We start from the raw sequence: 18,013 nt of genomic DNA, 5'->3' as shown, positions 1-18,013 counted from the left end.
CCTGGCCAGATAACGAGCTCCATAACCCAAAAGGGACAGTCCCTATGACAGGTAGTGATGCAGCACTTTGCTCAGGGACACCTCAGCAGGGTGGATGCCTGCCAACCTAAGGCCCAAATCACTAGCACGACACACTGCTGCGTGTGAACCACGAAGCAACATTTCAGTGTTTTGTCACCTACATTCATTTGTCCTATGTATTCTCTAGTGTTAGGGTGGATTTTACTTAACATTTGCTGGTGTGTACTAGATTAGTGGCTCCAAAAAATTAAGAAAGTGGGGTTTTTGTGCACTAAATGATTTATGATGAGTAAATCACTGGACATCTTTGTGTGTGTGATACATCTCTAGACAGCTGTAAGGGTTTATTGCACCTGAAATTCAGAGTGGCATCATATTGCAGTGTGTGCTCTTTCATCGTTAATGTCTTAATTGATCTTTTCAAGACACTCTTTGAAATATGAGATCATTGGGTGACTGTATATGCACCTAACACAAGCACACAGATGCCAGCTTTAAACACTTTACCAACAAACGCACTTTGTAAAGCGTGCAGTGTTCATTAGATGCTATAGGCTGCAGCAGTGGAGATGCACAGCTGCGGTTTGACAGGCGAGCATATTAAATGAGAAAGGTCTACCTGTGTCTGTGAAGCCTCTTTTACACCATCTGTTTCTGGCATCAAGGCTGCAGATCATCATGATCCATATTTAAATGCACTTTCACAGAGCATTAATATAATGTTCTGAAAACCTTAATATGTGTAAAATGAACTTGAATACATTTTTATGCATTTAGAAGACAAGAAATGTTGTCTCAAAACGTATCAAACACAAACTGCATGTAGTTTCTCTCACTTTCTCACACACACAAACACCTCCTCTCACCTGAACTCTGGTGCAGAGTTGCTCTTCAGTCCATAGAAACCAGCGGACAAGGTGAGCAGCCAATAGGGCACAAACGCCCCATGTTCACACTCCAGGTACGGTGCCGACCACTTGATCTGGTTTTTGTCCAGAAGGTAACTTCCACTCTTGGTGCCGGATACCTCTGGGACTCTTCTGTGCATGTGTGGTCTCCTACCGTCCCTAAAGTCGTTGAACCAGTCGGACTCCGGGCTCCTGCTCCTCAGCTGACGGTGCGCAGAGCCGGACAAGTCCTGCAGCACCACCTCCTTCTCGGTTCTGGTCGCCTGGAGGAAAACGTTGGGGCCCGGCGTCGGCGCGTCCGCGTGGAAAGTCACCACCGCCCTGTGGATTTTGGGGTCCCCCTCGAGGATGCTCTGGACCAGCGCGTGGTACCAGTGGATGTCCCTCCGAGAGGTTTGCTCCCGGGACCTGTTGGCCTGCAGGATCATGTTCAGGAAGTTTGTGGCGTGCGCTACGGTGTCCAGGATGCTGTGCAGGGAGTAGTGGGAGGCGACGTGCAGGCCGCCTCGCAGGCTGCTCAGCTCGTACCTCCGCGAGCAGTTGACCTGCCTCAGCGCCGAGGAGTCTCCGGTGTGCAGGAACGCGGTCACCACCCTCGGGAGGTCCTCCTCAATTTTGTGCGCCACCACCGCGCGCTCAGTGCCCGGTACCGAGTAGTAGGTCGGGTGGTGGGGCGGCTCTCTGTTCATGTTTTGGGTGCTGAAGATCGGTGGGTGCCTTTCTTCCCGCTCATTATCCGACCACTCCACATAACCGTAGTTTGCTCCCAAAACGAGCCCCGTTTGCAGAAGCAGCGGAACGACCAGGAGAGCCATATCGTTCCGTTTTACAGGCACAGAGAGGAAACCGTGGGCACTTGGCAAAGTGTGGCGAGCATAACCAAAGCTACGCTATTTATTATACTGCTTCGCGGTATTAGAAACACTTTAGGAAGCACACGCCAGAGAATGTCCTGAATTTCATACCCATGAATCAAGCTGAAAACGATGAAGCCTCTCCACTTCCCGTCCTGGGCATCTTTTATCCGCGATAACACAGACTTTTCCTCTCTTCTTCTCCGTTTTTAACAGTAGCACTATATGATCCAAACACCCCCCAGCCTCAAAACTCATAAAAAACAACAACTACACAACCTTCTCATCGGCCCCGCAATCTATTCATGTGTAGCGACGTTATGAACGAGCGCTCGCGGTCTCTTTTGACTCCTTCTCGGATGAATCCATGTGAGAGGAGTACGATGACGAGACACGGAGCAAATTCTTCTTGAAGTTCCGTCCCTCCCAATATAACCCTAATAGGCTACTTAAAGTGTCGCCCACCGGTGTGTGTGGTTGTTTCTCACTGCCAGTCTGCCGGAGGTGGGCGGAGCGTGGGAACGACCGGAGCTGTCCGGTGCTGAAATTAGCAGCCGTAGGATGAGAAGCGAGGGTGGCGGTGGGGATCAGAGGCTGTCAGTGACGAGGACGGAGGAGCAGCCTGTCAACTGGATCTGACAGGCTGCTCCTTTAGATGATTTAAAAGAGAATACAAATGAATAGTGTGCATGAGAGAGAGACCAACAAAAGCCAACCATACAATGTGTTTATGTTGTACTGAATATACAATATACTTCTTATGTGTACAGTTTAAGACCCAAAGTATGTGGACAGCAAAACATTACACATTACAGGCGTTACAGTTTTTCCTCACATTTCTAGAGATAAACATTAGCATCTGCTTCCTAAAACCATACACTCATTTTACTCAACTTCATGTTTCACACCAAAATGATGCCTTTTAATACTTTTTTTATCCTGATTGTTCATACTGTCATTTTGCTATACATCCCCAGTTAAAGGGGTCTTTGAGAGAGTTTTCCTTGTCCAAATTGTGGGTCTACGAATAGAGGATGCAGAATATAGCTATGTGTAGGTCTCTCACAACTGCCATAGTTTGCATATTGGAGACCTAAACTGAAACACAGTTGTTGAATCTGCTGTTGAGAAGAATACTGGATCCTTTTGCTGAGACACTCATTCAGTCAGCAGTGCAGAGGATACATTTTGTCATCTTGTCCTTCATGACTGGTGATCAGATGGAGAAGTGAAGACAGCAGTGGGCGATATTGTAAATGCAGCAATGTTCAGCAGCCAGAAATCATTATATCGTTATATATACATAGACATAGGAATGTCCAATCCCTTACCCATCAACTGCCAAGGCCTGGTGATATTATCGGTTAATCGTAAATAAAACAATATGTGAAAATGTGAACAAGGGAAGTCAGAGAGATGATCATTTGTGTGCCACCTGCCTCTCTTTCTCATTCACACTGAGGTTGGAAATCCCACTTTATGTAGCCTACTCCATGTGTTCATCTGTTGTTGATCAAAAAAACAAACAAAACATGAAAGCATTGTTTTTCTTGTAGTGCAAGAGTTTTGTGTGTTCACGTGTCCGTCTCGGTCTGCTCTGACGTTCTCTGGGGTTCATCGAGACTCGGCCCCGGATTTTAAATGTGCGTTGCAGCGTACGACCGGCCCGGGGTGACTCGCAGGCCGTTGTCATGGCAGTGGAAGGTGACGACCGCGGAGTTCTCCCCGTGCTGCCCGCTGCAGCAAGAGACAGGGAAGGTAGCCTGTCTGGCCCTGCAGCACAAGATCTACAGTATCCACCTCTCACACACAGACACACTCGCACACTGATCAATCTGCTCCAAATCAGACTGATATTTGGACATCATAAGGACAGATATTCATAAAGGTAGATGGATAACTGGTGTTAGAACAGATACTACTGACATGGAAGTACTTGTAAGTCTCAGAAATCACTAAGAACTCTTTCATTCATTTTGTACATTGGTTTAAATGACTAAGCAGGCTCAGGGCCCCATCAAAACCACTGTGCAGTGGTGGAGATGGTGAATTAGGTGGAGGAAAGGAGACGGTACCGAGCAGTGAGAGAGCATCAGAGGAAGGAGATGAGAGACTGTAGGAAACGATTGCTCCTGCCCCCTCTATTTCATCTTCTTTTACAAGCTGCACTGCCTCCCCTGGCCCGATGAATATTTGATAGGCATTTGCTGCTTCATCTGCATGCTTTACAACTTGAGTGCGTACAACTGCAACAGTGGATGAGAGGCTGCTGTACTAGCCGTTCTTTCACCCACGCTCTCTGTTCTCCCAGAGGTTCCTTTAGATTTTTTTCAGAAAAGAGCAAGTGAAGAAAAAAATAAAAGGCTCATGAGCGAAAGAGTACTTCCTCTAAAGCTTTTTTTTTTTAAGTGCATGCTATGGTTTGCTGCGATGCCTCACCCATGCAGGGAGACATATTTGGAATGGAACAAGAGTTGCTGTCAGTCGGAAGGTGACCAGGGCTCAATACATAAGTTTACAGTTTCTTGCTTTGAAGTTTGTGTTGTAATGAAAAGGACATCAACATTCCTTTACAAGTGTATGGATGTGGGCTGTATGCCCTGAATTCAATTGTCATTATCCAACACAGGGCTGCACAACTAAATGCAGTTGAAGCCCATTTGCTATACACAAAAAAAACAACAACAACAACAGAAGTGTATTCCTGTTGTGCTTTTTTTCACTTGCATCAGGAGGAATGCTAACAGCAGCAACAAAACAATTATTTGGGCAATATGGTCGACATCTTACCATTAAAAGTTTGGTGTCAGGGATACACTGTCCATCAGTTGCAGCTTGATCCGGGATGCCATGACGGAGCCAGTCATTTTCAGAGGCTGAAAAGTTTTTCCAAAATCTATAGAGTCATCTTTCTTCACACTCCCATGCAATTTGAATATATATGAATTATGGTGTTTTTGCTCCTTTCACTGAAGCAGTTTACTGTCATAACAGCATCTTATGATGTAAAAGGTTTATTTTTAACCATAGCTCTCCATCATGTAAGCTGTCAACAACATGAAAGTGGGAAAAATGTTTAATCTTGGGTTGCTGGGCAGCTTCTGTACGTATAGCAAGACTGTTGGAACCTATGATTACTGACTTGGTTTAGCCTCAGTTTGAAGTCTCCTTCTTTGACCATGCATCTCAGAGGGTATCAGGAGGGTAACCAAGAGTGATGAAGAAGAATGAAGGGGAGATGATAAAAATAAGAAAGACGTGACTTTTAAAAGCTCCATTTTATCTTTAACGTTCAGCAGAATTCTGAGTCAAATTGGCCAGTTTTGTGGCGGTATAAAACAGAAACAGGCCATCAAGATTAAAAGTAGGAAAATAGTATAAGTTTCAAAGTCATGATTTTGTTAAATGCTAATGCTCTGGCTGCCAGGTTACCTGCAGTTGTCTAATGAAGATTAAAAAGGCTGCTGAAAAGTGTAACTATGCTAATTTCCCTGTACAGTCTGCCAAAGGAAAGACAGTTCAATCAACTAACGCTGGTGAAAATAAAATTAATTTCATCTGCAAATATCAGCACAATGTTCCAAAATAAATGGTCTGACAGTGTATTGTTACAGTATCTTATCAAATGTTAGCAAAATGTTGTGTTCTTTATCTATAGACACGTGTCCCCCTTGTTATTAGTAAGTAAAATACAAAAATACCTATTCCAGCACACTAAGAGCCTGTGTGTAAATGCTGGATAGTTTGCCAGTCTATCACAAGCCAGACAACATACACAAACACATTCACCTGAAAATGGACAACTTAGTGCATTTGTGTCACCATGTTGAAGTTTTGTAACTGTTGTAAGGAAAACTCATTCACAGAAAGGACCCATCACTGGTCCTGCTTACTCTGCAGCAACAGTGTAATCACTTAGACACTCTGTCACCTGCAGAGACAAAAACACATCAGACATAATGTCTGGGAACATATGGAAGACATATTGATTTGTGAGTTTTCTCCAGCTTCCTCCAAACCAAATACAAGCAGATTAATAGAGCTATAATTGGTCTCTCTCAAATTTGTCAAAGACAAATGTCAAGTGTTGCTATTAGTGATAATGTCCCTTCTCCTGTCTATAAGTCATAAGGGTCCCTCAGTACTCACCTGGCCTCAGTACCAGTGCAGTATATGACCCCCCTTGGCCATATTAGTTTAGTTTAGTATTAGTTCAATACTGTTTCCAACAGCAATTATACTGATAACACCCAGCTGTAAGTATTGTTAAACCAGAAAGGCACATATTCAGTCCATTTATTATAATGCAACAGCAGCTGAGACTTAATTAAATCATATAATTAATCCAATTACAGCCTTATCACATCAGCTCTGTTTGACGAACAGGTGGGTTATTATAATTAGAAACCAGATGTTTCCACAGACAGTCTGATGGGGTTTTGTGGAAGTGTCGGAAAATATGTGCATTGTGATGTTGTCAGTGAGGAAGTGGGGTCACAGGAAGTGGGGTCACAGGACACTGTGTGTAGAGGAGTTGAGTGAATTCAGCCTTTGCAAACTCATGCTGTTATGAATGTCAAAGACATATGACAGTTATGAGCAGCAGGTAGGATAAAATATGATATTCTCCTCAATCATGCAAAGCTCTTACTCCCACTAACGTAATCACAACCACTACTGAAGGCGTGCATCGGCGTCTGTGCATAAGATTTGCAAGACATTCTGGGCCTTTATCAAGGTGAGACACGACAACCTCATCTACATTACACCCTCAGGTGTCTGAAAGCCCCATCTGACTGCACACATGCACCTCGCCAAAAATCACCTCCACATTATCCCCGGGAATTATACTGTGGAATGTGTGAGTGTGTGTGTGTGAGTGTGTGTGTGTGGGTCTGTGTATGTGTGTTCTTGAAGTAGGCTTCATAAATTGTCTTGTACTATACAAGCGTGAACAGACAGGTGTGAAATCAGCTTGTCAGGAGACAGGAGTGAATCTCCAGCTAAAATAGGGGATAACTAAGAACTATATTCATCCTGTAGAATAACACATGCTTTCAAACACCCAGACATCACACAAACATCTCTGCCTGACTGATTGTTGAGTTTACTTTCTTCCTATCGTTTTAGTCTGAGAGGATAAGTTGTTTGCATAACTGGCACAGAGCAATGTGTCACAGTATAGTCAAATAAATTAAATATTTAGTCTTTGCTGCCCTCTAGAGGTTGCTTGTGTCCTTCTTATGTTTCCAGTGGTCTCATTTTGGAGTTATGTTTGACACAACAAATATATGAGCCCACAGAGTCACTCATTAATTCAGTGTCATTGGGCACATTTTCCAAAAAATACCGCTTGGTTAATTAAGTAGCCTAATTAATTCCGGGTTTGATATTCAAATGTCACAATCTACGTGGCAACATAATTGTCCCTGACTAATATTTGATAAGAGGACACACCAAATGTATACTGCAGAATATTAGTGTAGTTATATTCCCACAATTTTTCTTGCAGAGAAATCTCGACGGAGTGTCTGTGCGTTCGGCAAATTCTGATATTTCCGATAGCACTCAAAGGTAGCACGGCTGTAACCATTAATGACGACGAAGGAAGTGAACGTATCAGTTAGCATTCTGCTCCGTACGACAGCTAACGTTACAGAACTTACACACAGTGAATAAGGTAATGTTTAAGATTTTAAGTTTGACAATATTTTCATCCATTTTCAAGCCGTTAGTCGTGGTAAGGGTTGCGGTGTGACTGACATACAAGTAGTCAGTTAGATAACGTTGAACCAAAAACCTCCCGTTACAGTTAGCATAGCTGGTGCTAGTCATGCACAGCTAATAACTGTTAGCTAACGTTAGTGAGCTGTTAGCTCACGTTAATGAACTGTTAGCCGCTACGTAGGACAAAAGACAATGGGATGATACAGAGTTTGTTGTCTCGTATTGTCATCATCCAAATGTACGTTAACTTTATGTACGATTAAGTTGATTAAATGTCAGTCACGTTTACGTTAGTTATTATAAATAATGCACAACTAATTTATGCTTAATGTAAAATGAGAGGACTGCGTTACGCAGCAACACATAAGCTACTGATGTAGCATTATAGCAAGAGCTTTGATTTTCTTCAAATTAATTTAAGATAACTATCTCCTATTCTAAACGTACTTTTTGAGTGCTCTGAATTGTAATCATTTGCTTCCTAAGTTAAGCTCCCTAAATTAAAGGTATGCATACTGTGTCTACTGTGTGATCGAAGGGCAGCACTCATAATTTATGCCATTTGCCTTTTCAGTGACAGCCTCTTTAAGGATTGCCATATGGATTCTCCTCGGCAGGCGAAGAACCTGAATCGAGAGCCAAAGCGCAGTCAGAATCGGTCAAGCAATCCTCCTCAGAAAGATGCCTACGCCAGGCTCCTCAACCAGCACAGCAGCAGCAAGTTCAGTCTGTATCTAGAGCAATATGTAAAGGACACAGCATTTCAAAGGGAAGGAAATGGGCCAAGCACCCTGTTCAAAGCCCAGAGTGACAGGCAGAACATACCACAGCGACAAAGGGTTCAGGTGCCCAATGATTTCTCTGATTCGAGTGACTTCTCCCCCTCTTCCATGAAAAGTAGAGGAGAGGAGAGTTCACTGTCCTTGTACATGGAGAAGCTAAGCAGCCGCAGTGCTCAGCAGGACTTTGAAAGGAAGCAGGGTGTGTCTGACAGACAGCGATGGGGACAGAGAAGAGACACAGCCACCAGCCAAGATGGAGACGTCGAGTCTGGTGAGGAACTTGGCTCTTTAAAACCCAATGAACCAAAGAAACACCAGAAGCAGCAAAAGAAAACCAAGGACTCTCACAAAGATGTTACCTCAAAAGAGACTGGCGCCTTTGTTGGACGTCCTGAGTCCCCAAATACAGCCGGTACAAGTGGACAGGAGCAAGAGAAGATGAAGAAGTCAAAGAAGAAAAAAAATTCAAGGCAGCCAGAAGAGGAGAAAAGCGGAGAAGGGACATTACAGTCTGGGGTTGACGCTCAGAATTCAAGGCCCAAGTCCCCTTATGGCAAAGAGAAAAAACTGCAGCAGCCCAGAGGTAAATTGCATATTATATTTTTGAGATAATGGTATTTATGGTAATGTAGTTGTATACATTTGATGGTTTATGAGGGATGAAATCAATGAGTTAAATATGTTTCAGCTTCAAGTGCCAATTCTCCTGCTGACAAGAGTAAGAACAGAGGACCCAGAGGATCAAAGAAACAAGTTTTTGAGTCCTACATGACATGTGAGGAGGTTTCCCATGGCCTTAAAAGAGGAGAACTCCTTCAGGTAGAAACCCAGAGTTACTGTTCTTGACCTGAGACTGTATTCAAATCTATTGAGTATGGATAGTTTTACTCAAGGTGGTCAAACTATTAAAGCAGTTAATATCACAATATACTGGTTGATTAATTTCTAAATTGTTCATGCTTCCTCTGCAGGGACAGTTGAGAATCAACCCAAAGAAATACCATGAAGCTTTCATCCCATCTCCTGTAAGTTCAACCCCAAATTCATTTCGCAATTAATGTTTTGCTGCCTCAACAACTTGTTTAATGGGTTCTATTAAAACTCTCTTTATTGTTGCAGGATGACGCACGAGATATATTTCTGGATGGGATTGTAGCTCGCAACAGAGCACTGAATGGCGACGTAGTGGTGGTGCGAATCCTCCCTCGGGAGCTGTGGAAGGTAGACTTCACTCACTTATTTATCTATGTACAAAATTTGTAAGACATCAGTTTTTTAACGTTTGATTATTATAACAGGCTCCATTTTAGCTCCACTGGACAGCAGCGTGGCAGAGGATGATGACTGTTTGTCTGTTTTAGGTTGTGAGGTCAGACACAGAGTGTGAGGGCGCCAGTGGGTCAGACACCCAGAAAGAAAACACGGTGCGGCCAGCGCAGAAGAAGACGGAGCGCACGCCCAGGCCTGATGGTGTTTCGGAAGACCAGTGTAGCGACCAGGATGAACTCACCCGCAAAGTGCAGAATACCTCCCTCACTGACACAGGTACTGGGATGGAGTTGTGATTATAACAGCTGTTGCCAATCACAATTAACATGGGTATCAAATTATAATAGTTCAGTTGGTATTTGGTAATGGTCAGTGAACTGTGTGTTTGAATGTTTATTTATTGGTCTGACGAGAGTATCAATGCACAGAAGCAAACACAAATAAAGGCAGTAGTTCAGGTAATCTAAATCTTTCCTTTCATATGATGGAAATAGGGGAACATCTGGAAGACCCCTCAACCCCACGGCCCAATGGGGAAATACTCCAAAAGACTGCTAAAGTGAGCGTCTCGCCTATCAGCTCTGATGTATTTCTTACTCAACCCTTCCTGTTTTTCACCCCAAGAATTTTCCAGATAAAAATGACCACAAGAAGCAGGGTTTGTGCCCAGCTCATGAAGCAACGGTAGGGGCATGACGAGAAGGTTCTATGTGATTTTGATTGCCTCACCCTTCACCAAGTTGCCACAAAAACTTAACTCATTTGGCTACTTTACAATACAAGCCAACTATAAAAATTAACTAACATTAACAATATCCAAAGAAAATTAAAATATAAAAAAAACACCTATTTGTCTTCCAGGTGGTTTACATTGTTGAAAAGAAACACTCGAGAGCTGTGACGGGCTTCCTGAAATTCCTGCCAGACAAGCCTTTTGCCATGTTCTCGCCTGTGGACCACCGTGTGCCACGGATTAACGTTCTCCTTGCCGACTGTCCCGAAGACTTCAGTTCCCGCCCGGGCGACTACGCCAAAACCTTGTTCATATGTCGGATCACCAACTGGGCAGCTGACAGCAACTTTGCAGAAGGGTGAGTGTTGCATTCAAAGCTTGATGCGGCGAACCATTTTAACGACCAAGCTGACTCTCTGCTCTCTGCTCGTGTTTTTCTCCAGTCAACTTGCTAAGACTCTGGGTCAGGCTGGAGAAATCGAGCCAGAGACGGAGGGCATCCTGATAGAGTACGAAGTGGATTTCTCCGAGTTCTCCGATGAGGTCTTGAACTGTCTGCCCAAGAACCTGCCCTGGACCATCCCTGCTGAGGAGATGGCAAAGAGGAGAGACCTGAGGTAGCGCTCTGAAGCCAATACATAACTGCTGTATTTATTTAGCTAATAACTGGCCTACTGAGAATTTCAAGATTTGCCATCCGATGACAGCAAATGCATATCTAGTTTTAATTTAGGATTTATATGATTCAAAAACCACTGTTTTATCATGTGTAGGAAGGAGTGTATCTTCACCATCGACCCTGCTACCGCCAGAGACCTGGACGATGCTCTGTCCTGTAAACAACTCCCTGATGGTAAACTATCCTGAGGAGCTCCGTAATGATGATGAATTGTGATTATAGATCTAGATGCTGTTTTTTCCTGTGGGATGTGAGGCTGTGTCATAGACTGTCCTTTTTAAACACAGGTAACTTTGAGCTGGGAGTTCACATTGCTGATGTGAGTTATTTTGTGGGGGAGGACAACGCTCTGGATGCCATCGCCAGCCAAAGAGCAACTAGTGTGTACATGGTTCAGAAGGTGAATATTCCTTGATCATCTTCATCAGTGTTCTATTTAAAACTACTATTTGATCTTACCCCAGTCAAATATAGCAGTGATGAATGATAATAAACATACCTGTCATGTTTTGTCCAGGTGATCCCCATGCTGCCCAGGTTGCTGTGTGAGGAGCTGTGCAGTCTCAATCCTCTCACCGACAGACTCACTTTCTCTGTCATTTGGACAATCACACCGGAGGGGAAGGTATGACCATTTAAAACTTAATGGACCTGTTTGAACTGCTCTCAAACAATGAAAGGTTAAGTTCACAGGTTGATTGATTGAAGTTGGGATGGCATTTGCCGTTTTCCTCACTGGTTCCACTTCGCCTAACTCCCCCCCCCCCCCACAGATCCTGAGTGAGTGGTTCGGCCGCTCAGTTATCCGCTCCTGCGTGAAGCTGAGTTACGACCATGCTCAGTCCATGATCGAGGCCCCTGACAAGATGTTCGCTGCCGAGGAACTGCCACCTGCGGACCCCGAGCACCCCATTGATGAGATCCATCGGGCTGTGCTCAACCTGCACTCCATCGCAAAGAACCTCCGGGCTCAACGCTTCTCAGGAGGAGCCCTCAGGCTGGACCAGGTCAGCCCTCTCGCCCTCTATGGTTTCCTTTCATAATATAGCTGGTGATCATGGCTTGAGCACTCCACTCATGTTCCCTTTTTATCTCAAAATAAGAGTTCATCAAAGATAATTGAACAGTTTGTTGGTAGACATTATTGACATTATTTTCACATACATGTCTTGTGTTTTTTGTTTCAGTTGAAACTGTCCTTCACCCTGGACAAAGAGACCATGATGCCTCAAGGCTGCTACGTTTACCAGTACAGAGACAGTAACAAGTGAGTAACAAACCCTCCTCCGATACATCTGTCTTTTTGTCTTCAAATGAAACTATTTGACGTGACATCTATATACACTTCACCTCTCAATCATTCTGGAGTGCTTGCATATCAGTCCTCGTTTGTTAGTGTTTCTTTTTTTTCTGCCGCTCTGGTCATTTAACCGCTGTATCGTTCAAACCTGTGTTCTGTAGGTTGGTGGAGGAGTTCATGTTACTGGCTAACATTGCTACAGCCCACCACATCCACTCCAGATTCCCCCAGCTGGCCCTGCTCAGACGCCACCCTCCACCCAAGACCAAAATGGTGGATGAGCTGCAGGAGCATTGTGACCAGTTGGGAATCGACATAGATCTCTCCTCTGCAGGAGCCTTGCATGTCAGTACTCACAATACAGCAAATGTAGCCCAGTTTCTAATACCTCAGAAAAAATAGAAGTTATATTTTGTCTGTATTAATGATTGAAACCTTTTATTCTGCATTTCCAACATGCAGAAGAGTCTCAACACTGCTCTTGGGGATGATGAGTACACCACTGCCAGAAAAGAAGTCCTCACCCACATGTGCTCCAGACCCATGCAGGTTAGAGCCGAGTGACACCTACCGTCTTATTTATCACGCTTGTGTGGAATACATTTGCTTTTGTAAACCGTTTAATGCAGAAAATGAGACACCCACTGTCATGAATAGTTGTTACCATAAATGAAAAACATGCAAGGATGGGCATTTCAAACAAACATAATATTTGATAATTGTTGGGCACTATTCTATCATTCTTTAAAGGTTAAAGTTGCATAAACGATTTGATTTTTCTTACCCCATCCCTACTTAACATAATACAGAAACATTTAGTTTTGTCAGATTCAAACTGAATATGTACTATGTGAACACGAAACCTTTTCAGTGATATTTCTGTGTTTAATGTGTGTTATTGTTATTTCACAGATGGCGATGTACTTCTGTACAGGTGAACTTAAGGATAAGCAGTTGTTTAAGCACTACGCCCTCAACGTTCCTCTCTACACTCACTTCACATCGCCCATCAGACGCTACGCTGACCTCGTAGTCCACCGGCTGCTGGCTTCCTCACTGAGTGCGTGCCTTCTCCACTAAAGTCTCTTTTAGACACAAAAACAAACGCACACATTTAAATGGATAACAGAAGGTCCTGTTTGCTTCATACAGTGGTGCGGTTGTACTGCAGGACATGTCTGGTTGATGACGTAAAATTTGAAATGCAGAAGAGAACAAAGCAGCCTCAGAGCTCACGTTGAGTTGATGCATTGTTTGTGCTCGTGCCTCTGCTGTTGTCTCTGCCCTTCCTGCTTCTGTCTGTTCCTACTGTGCGTGTATGACAGTTTAAAATGTGTAATTTGTTTTAATTCTAGTACTCATTATGTGCATGTCTGTCCATTGAATGTTTACCTGCAGATTGTGGGCCTAGTTTGGGGCTGTCGACAGAAGAAGTCCAAAAGCAGTCCTCGCGCTGTAACGACAGGAAGACTGTGTCCAAGAGAGTCCAGGAGCTCAGCTCTGAGCTCTTCTTTGGAGTGTTTGTAAAGGTGGGACACATACTTTTCTCTCTCTCTCATTAAGCCAAGTGTTTATAAATATAAACATAAATTAATTGTTTAGGAAATGTGGTTTTACATAAATTGAATAACTCACCTTTTCAGATGTTATAGATCTTTTCTATGACATTAGATGCATATTAAATACATACATTTAGTTGTACACTTGATATTATTCAGTGGTTAGTCATATGTTAGTCATATTTTCGGGGACTATGGCTTTGATGCTGAATGAAGTGAGTTGAGTTGGAGCGTATTTGTTTTTCTCCTCAAAATAAAAAGGTTCAGCCTTTCAACTGGATGACAAAGCCAAGGATTGAACCAGTTTATTAATATCGGGTCTAAAAGCATTCCATCAATCTACTTTTTTGGTCTGTGCGCCACAGGACTGTGGCCCTCTGGACTCTGAGGCCATGGTGATAGGGGTGCTGGATCAGTCCTTTGATGTGCTGGTTCTCCGGTACGGAGTGCAGAAACGCGTCTACTGCAAGGTGAGCTCCAATACACTCGACTTCAAGAGAGCAATATTAGTAGTTTAGTCATAACACACAAAACAATAAATTTGAACAACATATACACTCTAGTACAATATGACTGAAAAGGCACGGGCAGACTTTTCAGTTTCAGCTTTATATACATTTGTAGTATTGTTTTGTGTTTTTAGATGTTTCCTACTACTTGTTAAACTCCCACAATCCCGTTCATTTCACTCAAATATAAATTCTAAATCAGCAAGGTCTAATCTTAAGGATTGCCACTTTAAGACCTCTCTTGTTTTTAATTGTTGTTGACATAACTTACATTTTTAGAGATTATTTTGACTCTTCAGATGGTTTTCAATTCAGCTATGTCATCTCACTATATAAGCAAGGAATGCGTGTGTGTGTGTGTGTGTGTGTGTCCTTCACATATCTTGAGAACCGTGTATTGCCGTTTGTTTCCACCTTCAGTCTGTTACGGGTCTGGACTCGTTCCGCCATCATAAGGTGGGGAAGAAATCTGAGCTGACTCTTATCTGGACAGCAGAGGACCACGAGAAAGCTCCTTTAGAGCAGGTGAGAACGGCAGACATGGAAAACGCTTGTGTCGTGGTATATAGCCTGTCAATAGGAAATATAAATGTTATTCAATATAAACAGAAAGGGAGAAATTAATCTCAGGTTTCACACAGAGAAGCTACCAAAACAATTGACGGCATAAAGATTAAAAAACCAGGAGAAGACCAGATTACTACCTTGTTCCTCGAAGAGACGGGCCAGACCAGCTAGCTGGGGTTAAGACAGTTAGAAAGTGTCTTGGACCAAGCAAGGTGACAGAATGTAAATTCATCATTTCTTCTTTCCACTTGCAGGTCATTTCAATCTTCACGTTGGTGGAGGTGCAGCTCAAAGCTGACGGTGCACCCATGAAATACAGCGCAGTGCTCAAGAGGCCCGAGGAGAACGAGTCAAACACTTAGACGTGCTGAAGAGCACTCAAATGCTTGAATGGAAATTTTGAATTGCACATTTTTCTTTTATTGATTGGGTAAAAAAGAATAGTAGTAGCTTAGAAGCAGTATTGCTTTGGTAAGCAGGGCGCATCACTGATCAGCTCAGAGTCACATTTCAATTGAGGTTCCCACTGAGTTTCAGTGACCTTTATGATTTATAGTGTTTTAAAACATGTAAACTCTGATGTTCTAAGTTAAGCCTTGATGGTTCCACTGATGGGCACACTGTTTTATGTAATTCAGTGGTTGTATTTCAAATTGATTTGTGACCCAGGTCTGACAGGAAAAGAACCGAGTCAGCATTAGTTGTATTTTGCTGTTGATTTATTGACCTTTATGAGGACGGTATTGATGTTATTATAACTGTTGTACACAGTCTAATGCGTGAAAGCTGATTTTCAGTTTAACATCAATATATTTGTGTTTGCAAAGCAACAGAGTACAACACACTACTAAAGTTGACTTATTTGGCTGTCTTGACTTGCTATGCTGGCTGTAGAATACCTTCTCGTGGCGCAACAGTAAAAAGGTAAAACCTTTGACTGCATCAGATGAACAGAACAGGTATCTTAACATCTGCATAGAGACAAAATAACAGCTACCACATGCCATCCAGGATTTTTACATTGTCGTATGTATTTATAGTGTTTTATACAGGAAGGTTTTTCTTGTGTGTGAATGAAGGGCCCGGAGGGCTTCTTCAGGTCACAGTCATGAAGAACAGCTCGTAGGACTTTTCATTTGATTTCAATTCTTAACATATTGTTCAGTTCTTGTCTAAACTAAGGCATGTTTTCTGTACTTGGTTTAAAAGACGAGCCAAAGCTTAATCATTTCTCAACTAACTGTTATTGTTTTTAACAGAAAACATAGGAATGACTTGAATTGCTGCTGAAAGTGGATGTTGATGAGCTCATGCGTTTGTGGGGTTTTTATGCTCTGAGTCAGTCAGACTTGATTTGTGCAGCAGAAATACTTTATGGACCTTATTAATATCGACTGTGAATTTCAGCCTGTAATCAAGCCGAAAAACACTTTTTATTGTGTGTGAAGCTGCACATTTTTAAGTGTTTGTGGGCCTCCCATTTAGTTTTGACTGAGTCAGTGTGCCTCTCTTTAGTTCTCAGTGCCATGTAGTGTCATAAATCAGCTGCTGCCGCTGCACAATTTTGTTTTAATTTTGAACAAATGAGCTTGTCAGAGTTTTTTGCTAATGTTTTTAAGTTATTTTTGCTCACATGGACTGTCGGTCTGTGATGTGAACTTTAAATGTATTTTAAACCTGCAAGTTAAATGTTTGTGCAAAACAACTGGACTGACTTAGTAGGATGTGTTTCTGTGATTTAGGGTTGGAAAAAATAATAATTCATTCTTAAGTTTGAAAACCTGAGAATGCAGTCAAAAGTACAATTTCTGTCTTTGAAAAGTTATATCATGACATGTAACTTTGGTTCTTGTCTGTATTGAAAGTTCAGTTGTACTCTGCTAAACCACCATAAGGCGCAATACATAGTTGTCCTTGTCACTATGAAAATAAAAACATACGTGAATGACTCAAACCGTGTTTTTTTTGAATACCTGTGTAAAGATAAATACGTTTTGATGCTAGTCACTGAAGAGGGAAAAACACTAAGCAGTGAGTCACTGATGAACCTGATAAACACCAATGTGGCACTGCCCTCTTCTGTTTAGTTTATATTCTGAATAAACACAGATAGTCTGTGTTCTTTATTACCAGGGAGTACTTGTAATTAATCCACCATAAATCCACTGCACCGTCATATAGAAGATAAGGATGAGAGTCATGTCGCAGTTAATGACCGCGCCTTTTTAAGATACAGGTATTGTATACATCAACACCTCACGAAATACTTGTTGAAAGAAAAGCTTCGTCAATATTTTTTCTCCCCTATATTTTTACAGAAAATATGACCATCATGACCAGAAGACTTTTCAGTGTGCCATGTCCTGAAATTTCAGGTCTGCTTCAAGCTGCTATAATAAACACTTTTTCTTAACAATGGATCCAATGACTTTTTATATAAAAGAGCCATTTGTAGTGAGAAACACAGAGAACTGATTTAATCCTGAACTCTAACAACATCTTTTTAGTCATGGTTTTGGTCGGCCGGCAACTCGACTGCTTTGATTCCCCATCACGGCTCTTGTAGCGTAGTTTTTGTTAGTTTGTTTTCAACAAAAACTCTGATAAACCCGCTGTACACTGTGCAGGAAAATCAAGCAGCAAACCAAGTTAATGACCACGAGTGAGTGAACGAATGGAGCATTTAGCTAACTGATGAAGAGCTTTTCCAGCAGGATAGAGTGAACAACTGGTCATGAACGGGCACCGTCTCCATCGCTGTATCCAGCTCTTTTTATACAACCATGAGTAATACCCTTTAGTGTATTGCATCAAGGTTTTTTTATTGGCTACAAATTAAATTTTTTCATTTGTAAAAAAAAAAAGAATAAAAATGAACTTAAAGATCAGGCAGATGAGTTGAGGCAGGAAGCTAATCTGTGATGTAAGAACATTTTACCATCACCACACCTAAGTTCACAGGCAGTGTTGAAGTGACTCACCTTTGGAACAGTAGCACGGGCAAGTTGCAGTGACGTGTTGTTTACGGTTTTTCTATACCTTGAGAAGAATTCCTTATCAGAGTTAAACACATTGACGCCAGTCTATACCCGCATCTCACCCGTA

The 18,013-nt window shown here is 42.5% G+C and overlaps 2 protein-coding genes across 2 annotated transcripts in view; one reads left to right on the top strand and one right to left on the bottom strand.

The window, feature by feature from the left end:
- Positions 1 to 2,206, bottom strand: part of gpr158b (G protein-coupled receptor 158b) — a 53,303-nt gene extending 51,097 nt beyond the window's left edge. The window contains exon 1 of the mRNA XM_031865131.1: positions 888 to 2,206. Within this exon, the coding sequence (XP_031720991.1) occupies positions 888 to 1,744 (857 nt within the window). The 5' untranslated portion in view covers positions 1,745 to 2,206. The remainder of the gene's footprint in view (positions 1 to 887) is intronic.
- A 5,021-nt stretch (positions 2,207 to 7,227) lies between these two features.
- Positions 7,228 to 16,856, top strand: dis3l2 (DIS3 like 3'-5' exoribonuclease 2). The gene is made up of 21 exons (XM_031865424.1): positions 7,228 to 7,463; positions 8,085 to 8,875; positions 8,981 to 9,111; positions 9,264 to 9,317; positions 9,412 to 9,513; positions 9,654 to 9,837; positions 10,056 to 10,120; positions 10,423 to 10,652; positions 10,738 to 10,911; positions 11,068 to 11,147; positions 11,261 to 11,373; positions 11,491 to 11,598; positions 11,747 to 11,980; positions 12,161 to 12,240; positions 12,435 to 12,618; positions 12,736 to 12,822; positions 13,186 to 13,333; positions 13,672 to 13,802; positions 14,198 to 14,302; positions 14,762 to 14,866; positions 15,163 to 16,856. Exons 2-21 carry the CDS (start codon positions 8,110 to 8,112, stop codon positions 15,268 to 15,270), a joined length of 3,189 nt encoding a protein of 1,062 aa, XP_031721284.1. The 5' UTR covers positions 7,228 to 7,463; positions 8,085 to 8,109; the 3' UTR covers positions 15,271 to 16,856.
- The last annotated feature ends 1,157 nt before the right edge of the window (positions 16,857 to 18,013 follow it).

The sequence above is a fragment of the Anarrhichthys ocellatus genome, unplaced genomic scaffold (genome assembly GCF_004355925.1).
Source record: "Anarrhichthys ocellatus isolate YVR2014 unplaced genomic scaffold, GSC_Weel_1.0 scaffold32, whole genome shotgun sequence".
NCBI lineage: Eukaryota > Metazoa > Chordata > Actinopteri > Perciformes > Anarhichadidae > Anarrhichthys > Anarrhichthys ocellatus.
This window is presented reverse-complemented; position numbering and strand designations above follow the sequence as displayed.

Coding starts and splice junctions, on each gene's coding strand:
- dis3l2 (XM_031865424.1), top strand. CDS start 8,110: ATGGATTCTCCTCGGCAGGCGAAGAACCTGAATCGAGAGCCAAAGCGC. Junction 9,318..9,411: donor AAGCTTTCATCCCATCTCCT/GTAAGTTCAACC, acceptor TTATTGTTGCAG/GATGACGCACGAGATATATT. Junction 11,374..11,490: donor GTGTGTACATGGTTCAGAAG/GTGAATATTCCT, acceptor TGTTTTGTCCAG/GTGATCCCCATGCTGCCCAG.